General features: G+C 54.5%; 6 protein-coding genes across 6 annotated transcripts; 3 read left to right on the top strand and 3 right to left on the bottom strand.

Annotated features, from left to right (window-relative positions):
• Window positions 1-1,107: 1,107 nt before the first annotated feature.
• On the bottom strand, window positions 1,108-3,792 carry AMTR1-2 (Transcription activator AMTR1; the record flags this gene model as incomplete). The annotated part of the gene is made up of 4 exons (XM_066153519.1): window positions 1,108-1,142; window positions 1,189-1,270; window positions 1,327-1,346; window positions 1,512-3,792. The coding sequence occupies 4 exons, from the start codon at window positions 3,790-3,792 to the stop codon at window positions 1,108-1,110; spliced, it is 2,418 nt and encodes an 805-aa protein (XP_066007152.1).
• A 1,735-nt stretch (window positions 3,793-5,527) lies between these two features.
• DAS1-1 (Dihydroxyacetone synthase) lies at window positions 5,528-7,777 on the bottom strand (the record flags this gene model as incomplete). Its single annotated transcript, XM_032020908.1, has 2 exons — window positions 5,528-6,265; window positions 6,317-7,777. 2 exons carry the CDS (start codon window positions 7,775-7,777, stop codon window positions 5,528-5,530), a joined length of 2,199 nt encoding a protein of 732 aa, XP_031893604.1.
• Window positions 7,778-9,686: 1,909 nt separating this feature from the next.
• Window positions 9,687-10,695, top strand: CGGC5_v016446 (D-arabinitol 2-dehydrogenase; the record flags this gene model as incomplete). Its single annotated transcript, XM_032021018.1, has 3 exons — window positions 9,687-10,265; window positions 10,320-10,433; window positions 10,495-10,695. 3 exons carry the CDS (start codon window positions 9,687-9,689, stop codon window positions 10,693-10,695), a joined length of 894 nt encoding a protein of 297 aa, XP_031893603.1.
• A 1,136-nt stretch (window positions 10,696-11,831) lies between these two features.
• On the top strand, window positions 11,832-12,243 carry CGGC5_v016447 (uncharacterized protein; the record flags this gene model as incomplete). The annotated part of the gene is made up of 3 exons (XM_032021131.1): window positions 11,832-12,032; window positions 12,099-12,122; window positions 12,175-12,243. 3 exons carry the CDS (start codon window positions 11,832-11,834, stop codon window positions 12,241-12,243), a joined length of 294 nt encoding a protein of 97 aa, XP_031893602.1.
• An 871-nt stretch (window positions 12,244-13,114) lies between these two features.
• CGGC5_v016448 (uncharacterized protein) lies at window positions 13,115-13,624 on the top strand (the record flags this gene model as incomplete). Its single annotated transcript, XM_032021242.2, has 1 exon — window positions 13,115-13,624. One exon carries the CDS (start codon window positions 13,115-13,117, stop codon window positions 13,622-13,624), a length of 510 nt encoding a protein of 169 aa, XP_031893601.2.
• A 1,970-nt stretch (window positions 13,625-15,594) lies between these two features.
• On the bottom strand, window positions 15,595-16,253 carry CGGC5_v016449 (uncharacterized protein; the record flags this gene model as incomplete). The annotated part of the gene is made up of 3 exons (XM_066153520.1): window positions 15,595-15,608; window positions 15,690-15,806; window positions 15,884-16,253. 3 exons carry the CDS (start codon window positions 16,251-16,253, stop codon window positions 15,595-15,597), a joined length of 501 nt encoding a protein of 166 aa, XP_066007150.1.
• Window positions 16,254-16,493: the final 240 nt, after the last annotated feature.

Genomic DNA, 16,493 nt, shown 5'->3' on the forward strand with positions numbered 1-16,493 from the left:
CGAGCTGCCCTTTGCAAAGATGACAGGGCAGTTGAAAGCGCCTGCGCGGCCGGCGGGAGGACTGAGACTCAGACAACTCTGCTTCCACTTGCCGTGCCGCTCCGGCTCCCTCCGAATAGCCGTCGGTCAACGGGCCTAGCACCGATCCAACAATGGCCTGTTTGAGCCGTCATGGACGACTGTGATTGCTCACTTTTCCCCATGTTTCCTGCAGAAGAAAAGCTGCGAGGTCATTCGAAGCGCACGAACCAGACTTGCGGCTGAACATGCCCTGCAACCCCAGCAACCAAGCATCCAACTTGTTCAACGAACCCTGACGCCCTGGCTCTGGCTCTGGTTCCCATCTGGCTGGCTCTACTGGTATGGCATGCACATCGATCGGCTGAAGCAGAGGCGAAAATCTCCTAGGAGAAACAGAAACCCCTGCCGCTTCACTCGAGGCATGCCGTTCAGCCCGGAGAACGTTAACCGATGGGCAATTGGGACCAGACGATGCGAGACGGACGAAGAGTCCGACGAACCACCCAGACGACGCCTCAGAGACGCATCAAAATCAGCCACCGAATTTTCCATCGTGAAGTGCGCCTCGGGTTGCCGCCCAAGAACCTCCAATTCCGTCTTAACCCGTCCCTAGCGCACTGTCAGGTCGGGGCCGCGTCAAAAGTTCGCACTTGTTCCCGTCGAACCACCCCCAAAACGGGAACGGCCACAGGGAGATGAGGTCATCCCCCGTCCCTGACCCCGGCCGGTCCCTTGTCGTCCTCCTCCGCAATCCCGCATGAACGCCGCAACGCTGGGCTTCCGCCTGCCGTCAGTGTGAAAAAAGCCGGTAGTGCCTCACCTTATTCCGTACGACTCACGGGGTCAGTCCCTGGCGACGAAAAAAAAGAAGACACATGAAAAACACGGGGTGGGGATGTGTGCCTCGACCCACGTTCTCCACGCCCTCCCTCCCTCCCTTCCTTGGTCGCTCGCTCGTAGCCCGAGGTGGTCTGGGGCCGCCAATCTTGTTGCCCATGGGGCCGCTTCGTTCTTCCCAGATGGGGGGATCGCGACGTCAGATGTTGAAGCTTTTGGCGGGTACCACAGAAACTTTTTTGCGTGATGCTAATCTCGGAATCCAGCCTCTCGGAGACCGCGTGCTGGAACCATTAGACCGGATCCTGTCCGCTTTGTGATGTACTGTACGTAGTATTGGAGCCATCTTGCGCGCGCATGTGTGGATGCGGCTTTTAGGCTTTGGTATCATAGACTTGCTGTTGTTTCGATACTAGAGGAGCCGATACTGAATATCGACGCGTGGCGCTGAGGTCGCGTTGCGCCAACTCTTTCCCGAGCGGCTGCAGCTACTCACACAGAATGTAGTGTCAGAGCAACTTCATCAACCCATCTGACCAAAATGAAAAGAAAACAACATGTGTATCCCTTCCCCCCAATTTCAATCATCCAATTCATGCTTTCGTGTTCACACACAATAAAATAGGAAAAAACAGCCGGAGGCATATACTAACCGTCTCCCAAGTCTCCCCAAAACTCCTTCAGGTCATCTGCCCTCCACTTGGTGCCCCATCCGCTCTCCTTTTCAATCTTCTCCAGGAGCTGTAGTATCGCACGATGCTCCGCGGGGTGGCTCATGCAACGTCCCGCAATCCAAAGGGGCTGGACGCTGTTTGTCCAGGCCCCGTGGTGGTGATTAGTCATTGATATTCCGCATATTTGCCTGGCATGCCAGAGCGCTGACCGAGGTCTCGGGGATAACCGGAGCGATGCTGGCCTGTTCTGTAACATGAGGAGAGACGCCGTGTGGTATAGTTGGTTACCCGATATCGCGGCCGGGTTGCTGTACAGTATCTTGGGAAAGGGCTCCGTGTCGGACGAGGGGATCGACATGATGTGCTGCATCTCGGACGGCCGACGGCTGTGCCAGTCCTCGACGTATCTCCATAGCTTCATCCACCGCACTCGGTATCTCATGTCATTCCTAGGTCCGTCAAAGAATAGTCCACCCGGGTTCGCCTTGGCCAGTGGGGCCAAGAGGTCAAGGACCTGGGCGCAGATATAGACTGCATAGTTCGCCCACATATCATGGCCGGGGTGGGAGAGGAACAACCCGACGTCTGCCTCGAGGTCGATTTGCGACGCCCAGTGGTTGACCGGGATCAGAGTTTTCACCGACGAGATCAGACCGCCGCAGACATCCATTCTGGCAAAGCACCAGAAGAGAGCTTGCTCGACACCGCCTACGAAGCCGTTCATGCCGACGGCCTCCATTAGACTGGCGCAGCCGTCCAAATGTCTTCGCCAAGCTTTTGGCGAACAGCTGGCCATCTCCAACACGCAGAGCACCACGCAGGACGCTATGACGGCTGTTGTTCGAGTTGAGAGTTGTGGTAGTAAAAGGTGTATCGCTTCTTGGTAAAGGGCTAGACTCTGATCCGTCGGCCGGTCCCGGTTCTTCAGCTCCAGTTGCCGGGCAGACAAGGCAAGCATTGAATAGCGCAGGTGGTCATGTGATCGAGCCATGGTCGGTAAAGAGTGTTGGAAGTGCCGCTGGTTGTCAAACTTGTCCAGCCAGGGTGAGATCTCATCCACCCAGTTCTTCCATAGCGCACACTCCTCTTCCAGGGGTAGGAAAGGGGGCTCGTGATCCGAAGATATTTCTCCAGTCGCCTCAGGCGCTTCGGCGGACGAGTTCTCACCAGAGCTGGCGTCGATGGATCTTCGTCTTGAGTTCTGACCAGAGGCTGGCGAACCTGGTCTTGTTGGCCCATTTGACCGTACCTCTTGGATGAGGTGGTTTCTTAGTGTTGAGTGTAGTTCGTGGTATGCGGATCCTGGCAAGAAGATTCCGTCTTCGTAGGAGCCCTCTGGCGTGAACATTTGGTCCATAAACTCGAAGGGCGCGTCTATCAGGGGGTCGAGAGCGAGGGTTGTGATGGGAATGCCGCTGACCGTGGTTGTTGAGTGATGGTCGTGTGGCCCCTGCCCAGCACCACCGCCGCCCTGGCTAAGGTATATCAGGTTTGCGACAGCATTGTCGGTGAGCAGCTGCTGCGATGCAGATGAGGGCGACGCCTGGAAATCCATGCGGTCGCCCGTCTGCGCGTGCCCCTTGTCGCTGGTGTCGTCATCTCGACGTGTTGATGGCGTCAAAAGCGAGCCAAAGCCCGACACAGCAACCGGATCTGTTGGTGCAGAACTAGGCCCTGAGGAAGACAGCGTTCGTTTTGCGGTACTCGAGCCCGCGATGGAAGCCGTATGGCCACCTGCCGTCGATGTCGTATATGATACAGGGCTGTCAAAGGTCTTGGTCTCGCCATCCTCGAGGCTCTTGCGACGGTCTCCCTCACCATCACCTCCTGGTGGTGACAGCGGTGAGGGTTCTGGTTCCGGTTCGGAGTCGTAGTCGTGAAAGCCTGGTGGGAGGTGATAGTCCCGAATGACCTCGCTTGTGACATCAAGAATCTCAAAATGCCGCCGTGGGGGTGGTCTCCTAGCTTTTCTCATTGACGGGTGGTCTCGCAGGATCGTCTGGGCGTTCTCGGCACGGAAGGTGACTTTGATGCCCCATTCGCACCTTTCCTTGCGGCGAGAGCAGCCTCCGCACGCCGGCCGCCCCTCGTCGCACTTGCGCTTCTTACGGCGGCAATTGAGACATCCGGTTCGTGTCCGGGTCCTCTTCTTCTTTGCCGGTGGTTGGTCCGGGTCGGGATCGGTGGGTGGTGGAGGAGGGTGCGGACGTGGCCGGGTCGTCTGGCCCTCCTCGGCCGGCGACGACGGCCTGTCGACCATGATGGCGACAGGATGGGATTGAAGCTTCCCTGAGGCGGTGCGGTGCGGGCGTTGGTGAGGCGATGAGGGTCTAGACCTTGGGTATCGCAATGCGCAAGCGCAATCCTGTTGCGGCAGGAGAGGCAACAGCAGCAGCAGGAGGCGGCTATTGCTGGGGTAGGTCGTCCAATTGGTGAAAGGTTGTGTGAGAAGTTCGTGGAGCAGTTGCGCTTCGACATGCGCTTCCGCGAAGACAGCCAGCCAGGCGGGCGGGCGGTGCGGGTAGAGATGGGATGTCGTGTGTGTATAAGGTAAGGTAAGATGTGCAAAATGGTTCGATAAGATTGCCACGAATGGAGCTGTTCAGGGACCTGTGAAGAAGAGCCAGAGAACAGCTGCAGCTTTGGTTAACTCCCCCCGAGGCCAAGGACGGGAGATGAAACAGAGTTCATTCTAGTTTTGCATAGGAGGTGTTTGCCGATGGTTGAGAGGTGAAAGGACCCTGCAGTTGCAGTTCAGATTGAGGTTTGGTGCCCAATGACGGCGGCTTCGGAGCACATGAGGGCGACTGACATGTTGCTTCTTCTTCTTCGACGACTTCTCCTGGTTGGCTGTGTGGTATAGCGTCATGTATCGTGGCTGAGAGCTATCCCGAGCAGCCGGTCTACTACTCCAATGTCAAAGAGGCAAAGGGGCTGAGCTGTGATGGAGCTACCGTACCTCGCTCACCAATTCGAACAATAACACAGAGACAGACACACGGGGAGGAGAGTTTGCGGGGAGATTCTGGGGGCAGTTGTAAGCGGTGTCGGACGGCCTGGTGACAGCTACCTACTCGAACTGCCTGCCCGCCGCCCCCCAGAATTGGCTGAAGAGATTGGCCCGGGGATAAACAGGGGTAGCCCCTGTCGTCGCAGCTCTTGGGACAAACTCTGAGCGTTGGGCTGCTGGCTGCGAATGCGATGCGCTGCTTTCAGTGGTCTGAACCGTTGAACCCCTCGTCTCGGGGGACGCTCCTGAGCAAAGTCCAGCAACAAAAGCCCTGGGATCCCCGGCTGAACCCCCGCCATTCTGCTGTCCGCAGTGACACTCCCCCACACCCGGAGAGGAGCAGCAGCCCAGCAGCCCAGCAGTCCCCCCTTCAAGCTTTTCCCACTGCCGTTCCGGATGGCAATGAGCGTCACGCTGTCGCTTTTTTTAAGCATGATTGAGTGTGTGCGTGGCCCGCGGACTTTCGGTCCAAAGCTGAGAACTGACATGTCCGCCCATTGATCTTTCTAAGGGACCCGTCGGAGCTTTCCCCGACCAATTGACATGGAATCACGATAGCATCGTCATCCGTGATCCCCTTCAAAAGCAAAGACCGAAATTCTGAACAACGACCACGAGGACAGACAGAAAGCAGGCTGAGAATGCGATCTTCCCCCAGCTCGAACCGAAGAAATGAAACCAATCAAAGGCAGTCCACAACGAGGCCGCGCTGCTCTGCGACACCGGTTCGCTCATGACTCGGAACTCGGCCTGCTGATGCCGTGGCCAACGCTCGAAATTCCAAAATAAGGCATCGTGTAACTTTTTTCGGGCTCAATTACTATCCAGGGTTATCCGTGTCTATGCAATCCATGTGCCAAATATGCCCCCCCTAAACGCCGCTCGCACCTTTGTCCCGAACCAGTCCTCCTCTTCTTTCTTCATTAGAGCTCGTTGGGTGTGATGCGACAAAAAAATTCTTCAAGACAGCTTCATGAGTAAGTGCTTAGTGGTGGTGGACGGGGTTCAGGTCCCGGAACTCGCCCCGCAGGCTGTCCACGCCATTGGCTCTGACCTCCTCGACGAGCTTGGCGACCTCGGGGGCGATGACGTTCTCGTCGAAACCGAAGTACTTGTACGCGTCGGGGCCCGGGAGAGAGTGTCCGAAAGAGCTCATCGAGTAGCCGGCATCGGCGTAGCGCTCCCATCCGTTAACAGCGTACGCCTCGATAACCACACGCGGCGCCTTGGAGCGGTACTGGAGCACCTCGCGCTTGTACTCAATCGACTGCTTGTCGAAGATGCGCTGGCACGGGAAGCTGACGATGCGCGCCTTGATGTTGTGCTTCTCCGCGAGCAGCTTGGCCGTCTTGACGGCAAAAACCATCTCGGCGCCGACGCCGATGAGCGTGACGTCGGCATCCTGCTCCTCCTTGAAGACGTAGGCGCCCTTGAGCACCTTGTCGCGGGAAGTGAATTGGGGGTATTGCTCGAGATTCTGGCGCGAGAGGGAGATGATCGTCGGTGACTCCTTGGCCTCCATCGCCGCGATGAAGGCACCGGCCGTCTCCTCGCTGTCGCAGGGACGGATGTACAGAAGGTTCGGCATCGCACGGTAGAGGGCGGGCAGGGCAATAGGCTGGTGGGTGGGGCCGTCCTCGCCGGTTCCGATCGAGTCGTGGGTCGCGATGTGAATCTGCTGGAGGCGCTGGAGAGCACCCATACGCACACCGGGGGCGGCGTACTGATTCGTTAGTATGGACTTGTAAGTGGGTTGAGATCAGGTGTCACTCACGATGTAGAACATGAAGAAGCTGGAGGTGACGGGGAGGATAGCACCCTTGTTAAAAGCAGCCAACCCGTTGGCGATAGAAGCCATGGCATGCTCACGAATGCCGTAGTGGATGTAGCGGCCGGTGTAGTCGCCGTTGATGCCGCAAGTCGTCTTCAAGTCCGGGTTCTGGAAGTCGACCTTGCCCTTCCAGATCATGTTGACGGAAGGAGACAGGTCAGCGGTACCGACCATCAGGTTGTTGACTCCGGCAGCGATGGGGTTGCAGACGAGACCAGCCGACTTTCTCGAGGGAGTGGGAGTCGTAGGGAAGTCCTCCTTGGCGGGGATAAACTTGCGCCAGTCCGCAGTCCACTCCCCAGCGACACGCTTCTTGAACTCGGCAGCAAGCTCAGGGTGCTCGCGGGTGTAAGCCTCAACCAGCTGGTTCCACTCGGCCTCGATCTGCTCACCGCGGGGGATAGCCTCGCGGAAGTAGTTGTAAACCTGGTCAGACACGACAAAGTGCTGCTCGGGATCCATGCCGAAGTTCTTCTTGATGTTGGCAACGTCAGCAGGGCCGTAGGCGGCACCGTGGGCCTTGGCGTTGCCGGCGACAGCACTGCCAATACCGATGACGGTGTGGATGTTGATGAAAGTAGGCTTGTCGCTGCTGTTGCGAGCAGAATCCATGGCACGAACGATGGCCTCGACGTCCCAGTTGCCGTCCTCAATCTCAATGACGTTCCAGCCACAGGCACGCATCTTCGTGTTCACATCCTCAGTGTTGCAGAGGTCGACGCTGCCATCGCAAGTAATCTGGTTGTTATCGTACATGACGACCAGGTTGTTGAGCTTCCAGTGGCCGGCAAGCTGAATGGCCTCCATAGCCACACCCTCCTGCAAGCAGGCATCTCCAATCATACACCATGTCATGTTGTTGACGACGGGGAAGTTGGGACGGTTGTAAGTGGCGGCCAGGTGCTTGCTAGCAGCGGCCAGACCAACGGCGTTGGCGATACCCTGGCCCAGCGGGCCGGTCGTCACCTCGATACCCTCGTGCTCGATCTCAGGGTGGCCGGGGCAGAAAGAGTCGGTGCGGCTAGAGTGGTAGGACTTGAGCTGGTCCATAGTCATGTGCTTGTAGCCGGTCAAGTGCAGGAAGCTGTATTGGAACAGACATGTGTGGCCGTTGGACAGAACGAAACGGTCTCTGTTGAAGTAGTTGGGGTTCTTGGGAGAGTACTTCATAATGTACTTCCAGAGAGAGGTTCCGATGGCAGCCATGCCCATGGCACCACCGGGGTGGCCGCCCTTGAACTGCTCACACAAGTCGGCGATGAGACAGCGGAATGTGCGGAGAACGAAGTCGACCTCCTTCTTGTCGGCCTCGGTGAGCTGGAACTGGCTGTTTGAGCCGTTGATTGACTTTGCGGCCACAACGCCATGGGGGACGGGCTCGGCGGGGACTGCACTGGGCGCCATTGTGAATTGTGTATGAGAGACGTCGGGGGTATCACGAGGTGAGGGTATCTCGGTCTCGGTGTGAGAGTGTGGGGTAGCGTCGGGAGTCGCACTCGTTTTCTTGGTTGACGTTGACCTCGTTCACAGTGTCCAACGAAGAGAAAGAGAAGCAGCCGTCAAAAGCAAATGGTATCAAGCAAGTCGTGTCTCTTTCGAGAGTTAAGTGAGGAGAAACAGAAGGGCCAGCGAGTAGACGGCAGAGGCGGGCATCGGGCCATTTTGTTAGATATATTCGTGGCCATGCTGGTCTGGTCTTGTCTGGCTTGGGTTGGTTGTGCCCCCTCTGTGTGCTTGAGATGACCATTTTGGGATGGAAGTGGGATGTGAAGCCAATGCGAAGCAGTACGGCATTCGGAAGGAGCGCTTAACGTTTCCCAAAACAGGCAGGGGAAGGGAGCAACCGGCGACTGTCACTTGACTGCCGGGAAATTTAGTCGGGAAAAGTACGGCAGATTTCATTCACGATTCTCATTGGTCAGAAAGTTCGCAGCACTGGCGTCGGGCGATGCAGCTGCTGTGTGTAATCTAGGACGAGGTAAAGGCAAGCGCTGGTGCATGCACAAGCACTTTTAAAAAAAAAATGAGATCAGAGAAGGTTCAGATCATAAGCGCCTTTTTTTTTTTTAAATTCTGATCGATGATGCAAAACAGCGGACCAGAAGCGCAGAGCGATGACTCGGAAAAGTCCCGAAGAGCAGCGGGCGTATCAGTGTCTTTGATGGATGAGCATTGGGCAGAAAATTGCGGGTGACTAAGCGAGAAAAGCTGCGTGTGGTCCGTGCTTCAACCCGGGGGAGATTGGAAGCGCTTCGTTTTGCCGTCTTGTCGCTGGCGTCGGGCACGAGCCACCCTCTGGTCTCCTTACGTAAGACTTCTCTGGCCACTCACCGTCTCAACATTCTTCCCCGCCAAACCACCCGCGTGAACGCGCAGATTTTGAAGCTGTTAGTGTGCGGAGTCTCCACACCCATCAGACACTAACAATTTTCATCGCGGGCAGCTTTCCATTTGATCCATTCCTTTCTTTGTCTGCTTGTTGTGTCGTTGGTGGATGGTATGGTTGGATGCCACGCTGGCGCATTGTCGACTCCAGCTGTCCTCTAATAGGATCTCTTCCGTCCAGTATCAGACAGACCCTCTTCGCTTCCGCCTGCTCTTTCTCCCAACTCCAGTCTCCAGCATCTCTCCCATGGGAAACAACCGGGTCCTTGACCCAATAAACGTTGCAAATCTCGTCGAACTATTTTTGCTGCCGTCCCCTTGCCCCGTCATCGCCGAAAGTCTATTCCTGATTCCATCGTGACCTGAACCCAACCCACAGACAAGAGTCCAGACTTACACTTTTCTGCTCTTTGTGTCTCTCAAGTGGCCCTCAGTTCCCCTCATCCGACCGGCTGCCGTCTCCCGTCCCCCCGCCTTCACACCGGAGACGTCCCGCCAAGAGCGCTTGCACCTGCCCCCCCCTCCACGTCCCCGTTCATCTCCAGCGGTGCCGCGGAGTCAATGCCGCGCAAACATCGAAGCTGCAGCACCATGTTGGCCCCGGCGCGTCGGGATGCTTCACCGTCGCCTCGATGAACGCCCGGCAATCCATCCTCCAAGATGTCTTCACACAACTCCAAGCGACACTCGTCGTCGTCTTCCCGTCCTCCCCGGCCGCTCTTGTGTCACTCATATAGCCAACCCGTGACCGCAATGTTTCTGTTTCGACCTCGTCCACCTAGCTCACTCCCACTCTCACTACCTGTGCCTTGCTCATCTTCATTCATACCTTGAACAACTGCGACCTTTAGACATTCGACAGCCTTGTTGTAATATCATCCTTTCTATACACACTGTTTACTAAGATACCCAACCTTCAACCTTCACAATGCCTCCCGTAGCTGTCAGCGATATGGATCTCCCCGCGGAGCCCGTCCACCCCAAGCCCGAGGCCAAGGACCCTCTCGCTTCCTCCGTCGCTACTCCTCAACTCTTCTCCCTCGCCAACAAGACCATTGTCATCACCGGCGGCGGCCGTGGCCTCGGAATCACCTTCGCCCTCGCCGTCCTCGAGGCCGGAGGTCACGCCGCCTGCCTCGATATCCTCCCCGAGCCCGCCGCCGTCGAGTGGGCTCACCTCGCCAAGCTGGCCAAGGCCAACAACCTCTCCGTCACATACCACAAGTGCGACATCACCGACGAGCCCGCTACCGAGAAGATCTTCAACCAGATCGCCGACGAGGCCGACCAGCGTGGCGCTCCCTTCTGGGGCGCCATCGCATGCGCCGGCATCCAGCAGAAGATCCCTGCCCTCGAGTACCCCGTCGCCGACTTTGAGCGCATACAAAAAGTCAACGTCGTCGGTGTCTTTGTGACCGCTAAGCAGGCCGCCCGCGTGCTCGTCGGCCGCAAGAGCAAGGGCAGCATCCTGCTCATCTCCAGCATGTCTGGAGAGATCGCCAACCGCGTAAGTTTGTCAGTCTGTCTGAAAAGTGTGGACCCTGGCTGACATTCTCTGTAGGGATTGACTTGCAGCGCGTACAACACCAGCAAGGCCGCTGTCCAGCAAATGTGCAGATCCGTCGCCCAGGAATGGGGTCAGTACGGCATCCGCGTGAACACCCTCTCCCCCGGTGTAAGTTGGCCTCCATCTCATGCCACTCTCACTCGTCCATGTCTAACTCATCTGTCAACAGTATATCCGCACCGCCATGACCGACCAGCTCCTGCAGGCCGAGCCCGACGTCGAGACGACCTGGATGCGCGGTGCTCTGCTCCAGCGCCTCGGCACCCCCGAGGACTTCAAGGCTCCGGCCGTCTTCCTCCTGTCCGAGGGTAGCTCCTTCATGACCGGAGCCGACCTTCGCGTCGACGGCGGCCACTGTGCCTCAGCATAAACGACGTATTCTCATGTGAATGCGACCAAGAACAAGACCCCATGCATGATCGATGAGATCTTCGATGAGATTGGCTCCGTAATATGGCACACAGCCCCCCCCTCGGGAGCAACAACTCACTCGATGCCACCCACTCCTGGGTGTTCACCGCCGACGAGAGTCGCGTGGTGCAGACATGTAGAATCAGTATGATTAGAGCGAGCATTAATAGCGGTTTCTATTTCGTAGAAGAGAATGCAATCACTCAAAGCAGGGCCCTTCCTGCAGTAGACACAATCCTTTTTTTTTTAACCCACTTATTGATGTGAGTACGTGTGAGCCAAGGTCAGGGAGTTGAGAGTGTGGCGCCATTCTCACTGAGGTTGAGCCTCTCGATATCTCATATTATCAACATATTGTTCTGTGATGTCACGTTCAACTATAATCTCAGTCTTATGCTCGCGCATGAGTTCAATAGTCAGGTGTGAGGGCAACTACAGTCACCTAGCGTTCATTCGCGACACGTTGGAGGCGGCAGAATCTAAGCACTCTACCCTGGCAGAGAGACTTCGCGAGAGGGTTGATCCCTTTTTGAGGGAATTCCCGAACGTCTGAAAAGGGACGCCTCGGAACTTACTTAGCCACCCAGCAGCTTGCAGAGTTTGGCTGATCACTTGCACTTCGAGTTGTTTGAGCCACTGAGAATGCAGCGCATCCCGTCAGATGAAACGAAACCTTGAAAAGAGGCACCGCCCGGGCCAGTCGGATGAATGACGCGAGGTCTGGATGAAGATGTCGTCTAGACGGAGAACCTGCTCAGCTCTCCCTTTCTTCTATCTTTCCAATTCAAATCACCACTGGTCAAATTCAGTGAAAAAGAATCAGCTCAGTCGCTTCTACTGCGTTACCGAATGAGTGTAGCAGGCAGGTGTCATTCTCGATAAAGTTTCAAGAAACCTTTCCTTTCAAGTGCTCATACCATTCTGGTCTCAGCATGGGCAAGGGAAACAACGATTTCAAATCGACGCATTTTTAGTCTCCGTCCCATTAAACGTCGATCAACAATCCTACGACCTCTCAAAGCGCGCCTTTGTCACCGCCTCTCTCTGGTACTGACCTTTCAGCACTTGACGACGTGACTTTTTCCCGGAAGAAAAATGAGATTTTTTTTATGTTTACTTGCAGCGGCGGCCGTCGCCTTGGCTGCAAGCCCGGGCAGCCCGACGGAACCCCAACGCCATCTCCGTAACCCGGTCCCCGACACCACGCGAGATAATGGCGGCAGCCCGCGTCCAGGTCAGAGCCGCCAGAGCAAATACAACGTGTGCTGCAAATTCAATGCCGAAAAGACTAAATGCGTAAGTCGACTCACGGGCACCGGCTTGAGATGTAGATCAGGCCTTTGCTAATGAAAGCTTCCGCAGGTTTGCATAGCCCGCGATAAGTTTGTAAGTGTCATCTTTGACGAAGCTTGAATATCAACCATTAATTCTTCTACAGGACTGCGAGAGGGGAACCTGCTTAACGTCAGGCTCGGGTTGGACACTGGAGCCGGAGGGAGATCTTTGATTATACTTCACCAGAGATCATATCTCAAGTCATTGAGACCTTTGAACCGAGAATGCGGGTGCATTCCAAGGCAAATGGAACTCGGCAGCGGTCAATCATTAGCGTATCAAGGCTACATTTTGTGTATGCAAGCAAAAATAGGTCCTTGGGAAGCCTAGTTTCAGTAATTGAATTCACCAAGCCATCAACGAAGAGCTTCCATGCAAGAACAAACCCATGGTGATAATGATGCTCAAGTGTACCTATTGTGAGGTCGGCATAGAATCGGAGTCTATCGGCACCGAGCCCGACAGTTGGCAGGGAGAGACATACTCCGACTTTTCCGTGGGCTTGAGCATGCTGGACGCATGTGGTGGCTATTACAACTCCGAAGTCCATGAGGCTTATATCAACTTCATTGTGGACTACTGCAACCACTGACATCTGATGATCGCATAGCGCCTCACTAGCCCCGAACATAAGCGCTGAACTCCGAAGGATGAGAGGACCGTTGCATACTCTCGGGCCCGATTGAACCTTGCGCCGCCGCTAAATTGGAAATGAAAGGCTCAAGGACTATGATGTCGTCGTTGCTAGATCAAATTAGGCTACTATGCGACGATCTGGCTGTGGCTGTGCGGTATTCAGCCTAGGGCTGAGAACATCAGCCTGCCGCGTAATGGCTTTGGCAATGATCACTGGAGAGTTTCGATCCTTCAGAATGAATCGGAATTAACCGCACGACTGCACGGAGATGCAAGATGCCGTCAACAACGGCGCTTGAGGATATCAAGACTGTATATATGATGCCAAGCTTAGCTCTTGGCAGGAAGAACTCATCAGCACTTACTCGCTTAACCTCAATCAACATTTCAGATCGAACACTTACAAGATGAGAATTACCACACTTACCTCTATTTTTGCGGCCTCGCAGCTATTAGCTGGTGGTGAAGCATGCCCTTTCCACTTGAACGACGACGAGCACTCCTCACCATCCATCAACAATGTCAGGCGGTCCATGCCGACGAATAGCACCAAAACTGCTATTCAAGACATTCAGGTTTTTAACGGGAGAAAATTCGGAAAGCCCCAAACTGTTTGTCTCGATGATGGGCACATCATTGGCTTCGGCCGTTGCGCCGGGGCGAAGACGATTGTAAACGGAACCGGCAAGTTCCTCATTCCTGGCTTAATCGACAATCACGTCCATTTGACCGACGTCCGCTCCCTCGAAGACTACACTTCGTACGGGTGTACAACCGCCATGCACATGAACTGCGCAAACTTCACGCAGTGTGCTACCCTAGCGCGTCAGTCGGGTCTCGCGTCGTTCCTCTACGCCAGCATGGCTGCTGTTGGCAACGGCAGTCTGCACTCAAAACAACAAAAATGGTACCGCTAAGAATCCAGGAGCTTAATGTGGAAAAGATATTGAGCAGTTCGAGGGGATTGCTTGTTCAGCTTAGATAGCGGGGTGCTTATAGTACGAGCTAGACTGAAGACCTGTATATATACATATAGTGAGTTTGGTGTTTGCATGGTTACATACCTAGGTTCGATGGCTACGTGTTCGGGCTACTCATGTATAAATTTTTGATACAGAAGGGACATATGTATATTTGATTTTGAACCCTTGGCTTATGCAAGCAAACGAGAGTTGTGAATGGTTTTATAGGTATTCTCGAAGATAATAATCACCATATGTTCAACAGCGATTTACCTCTGCCGCCCAGGAATGATGCAAACTTTGAGGGTGTGACTTTTTGATCAGCCCACTCATCTGTTGGCCCAAAATCGACAACGCCGTTTGAGTGACGTTCCAAGAAAGTCTGTCGTTCATTGAATGTCCCGTTTACGCAGCCGATCCTTTCAAATGAAGGGACAACGGAACGTCTTGATAGACATCGAACCAGAAGTAATCCGAAAACTTCTCCTTTGTCTATGTATCCCACCAGAACGAACAAATCCCTTTGCTTCGAGAGCGCCTCCGAAATGTTATCATAACTTGAGGTTTCTTCCGTGCATGCATCCACATTTGTTGAGTTACCACAGTGGACATCGGCAGCTACAACCGTGTTCGGGTGCAGGTTTACCCCGGCAGGCCACCGAATCTCATACTGGTAACTACTCAATCTTCGGAAACCTTTCACTTTGAGAAGATATCCCCACAGTGTAATCGAGGCTGGCAACCTGGGGCCCGAGGCAAAGACGGACTTGGGGTTCGCGGTATACTGAGTTCTCAGAACTCTCATCAATGGGAGAGTATTTGGTTCGGGGTCTCGTCTGTTGTACCACGCCAGGCTGTACCTCTGCAGAGGATAATGTGCTTCCCCAGTTACCGATGCCCAGGACCAGGTCGGCATATTGTCCCTTGACATACGACAACTTGCACGTTCACCGGTCGTGTGCCACAACAAATCAGCGGCGAGGCTTTTGCGCCAGACTCCAGCCATATACTGATCTCCAGGTGTCGATTTTGCTGCTCGCGCAGCCAACCCAGCCAAGGCAGGCAGCCTGTCATTTGGTCTTGTCAAATGCAGCCTCGTGAACTCTTCTACAATATCTCCGCGCCAAGCTGCCTCGATGTTATAAGCGGATTGAGGGCCCTTTTTATCGACAGGCGCGAGATCAAGAGCCTTGGATCCTTTCAGAAGACTGCGCGCAAGAATAGTCCTCGGTTCATTCGTTGCCGAGCACTCACAGCTGCAAATAGAGCGGCACTCCCAGGCCATCTCTGACGGAGCAAAGTGGAGAGTCCGAGGAGAAAGAAGCCTCTCTTGGAATGCCCATGCTCTTGTCGAAAGCTTGCTGCGCATTGTGCGAAAGTTGGGATCCCACACCTGTGGGCTGTCGGCAGGCAAATTATTTAAGAACAGAAGCTGACGAATTCCTCTTCCATGGATAGCCCGGAAAAAAGTCATGATACGGGAGTTGGTATGCCAAGGGTCCTCTCTGACGGACGTGAACAATGTGCGTTCGCTCTTCTCTCAGAGGATTTGTGGTAAACGTCTTGCACTGGATGGCGATAGTCTCCCGTCTCTTATTTTGCGGGTGGAGAAAGCCAGCCAAGCTATCCTGTGCACCATCGGCACTGATCGTAAAATGGGCCTGGGAATAAATGTAGTTCATCCGAGTGGCATGCTTTCCCCAATCGGTCTCACAATCTTGAATGATGCAGAGTGAGTCGATCCAAAGATATTTGTAGCCTAGTCTTCTTGTGACATCCATGGCATCGGCAAATGTCTGGGGAATTGGCTGCGGAAATGTGACCCGAAACTTGTCAAAGCAAGAGAGAGTGGTTATCAATGGTGATACGCCGCCCCAGCAGTGACTCAAGGCAACGTAACGCCCTCTTTCTCCCGGACTTGGCAATTATAAGTAGGCGTCTGCACACGAGGACCCCACATCTATAACTCGGGGAGGCAACGGAGGCATCCCGATTGAAGAAGGACACTTGACATGTTTACCGGTCCCCGAGGTGCATTCATGTAGCCACAATTTGGCAAGCTCAAGCATCGAAGACGTGTGGGATTCAGATATGTCGTACGCCCTTCCGACACCGGGCCATGGAAAGTTATTGCCATCTTACGCAAGTCAGAACTCATGACGTTTAAGTTGAATTCATATAGCTCAGATGGCTTTCGACTTATGAATGACTTACAAGGAGTATCAAGTGGCAAGTAGAACTGAAGGGCGAGGCCTCCAGACTCAAGCCCTGAAGACCCCTCAGATCTGTAGCGTACGCCGGCAAATAATGGCCCTCGATCAATTTGCACCAAGTAAACGTAAATGCTGTCAGCATTTGAGAGGTCACTGGGCTGCAGAAATGCAGCGATCCCATCCCACAACACCTTGTAGCGATATCCAAATTCCTCGTCGGCAATATTTTCCCGCAACTTTGACAAGACCAAACATTCCTCCGGGTAAACGCAGCGCTCGTCATGCTTTTCGCCGGTCTCGGAGTCTTCGCCAAATGCGAACCTTTCCAGTTCACCATTTCTGATTACCCGAACGAACTGTAAAGGAGCCATTATGGGCAAAAGGCCGGCGTAAACTCCGCTAGTATGTGTAAACTTGTGATGCTGAGAAAAAGAGCGATTTTTGAACTCGACAAGGAAAAGAGTAAGCGACTACCCTCGCCCTTGATTGGTTGTGTGATTGATCTTATCCTCTTTGCTTATCGAATGTCACGATAACCGAATTATCTTCTGCTTACTTCCGAACAACATTAGGTAATGTCTTCCAGCCTAGGTTGCTGTTCCAAGAACATC

Source organism: Colletotrichum fructicola, assembly GCF_000319635.2.
Source record: "Colletotrichum fructicola Nara gc5 chromosome Unknown KSG_Nara_v1_contig10, whole genome shotgun sequence".
In the NCBI taxonomy this organism is placed as follows: domain Eukaryota; kingdom Fungi; phylum Ascomycota; class Sordariomycetes; order Glomerellales; family Glomerellaceae; genus Colletotrichum; species Colletotrichum fructicola.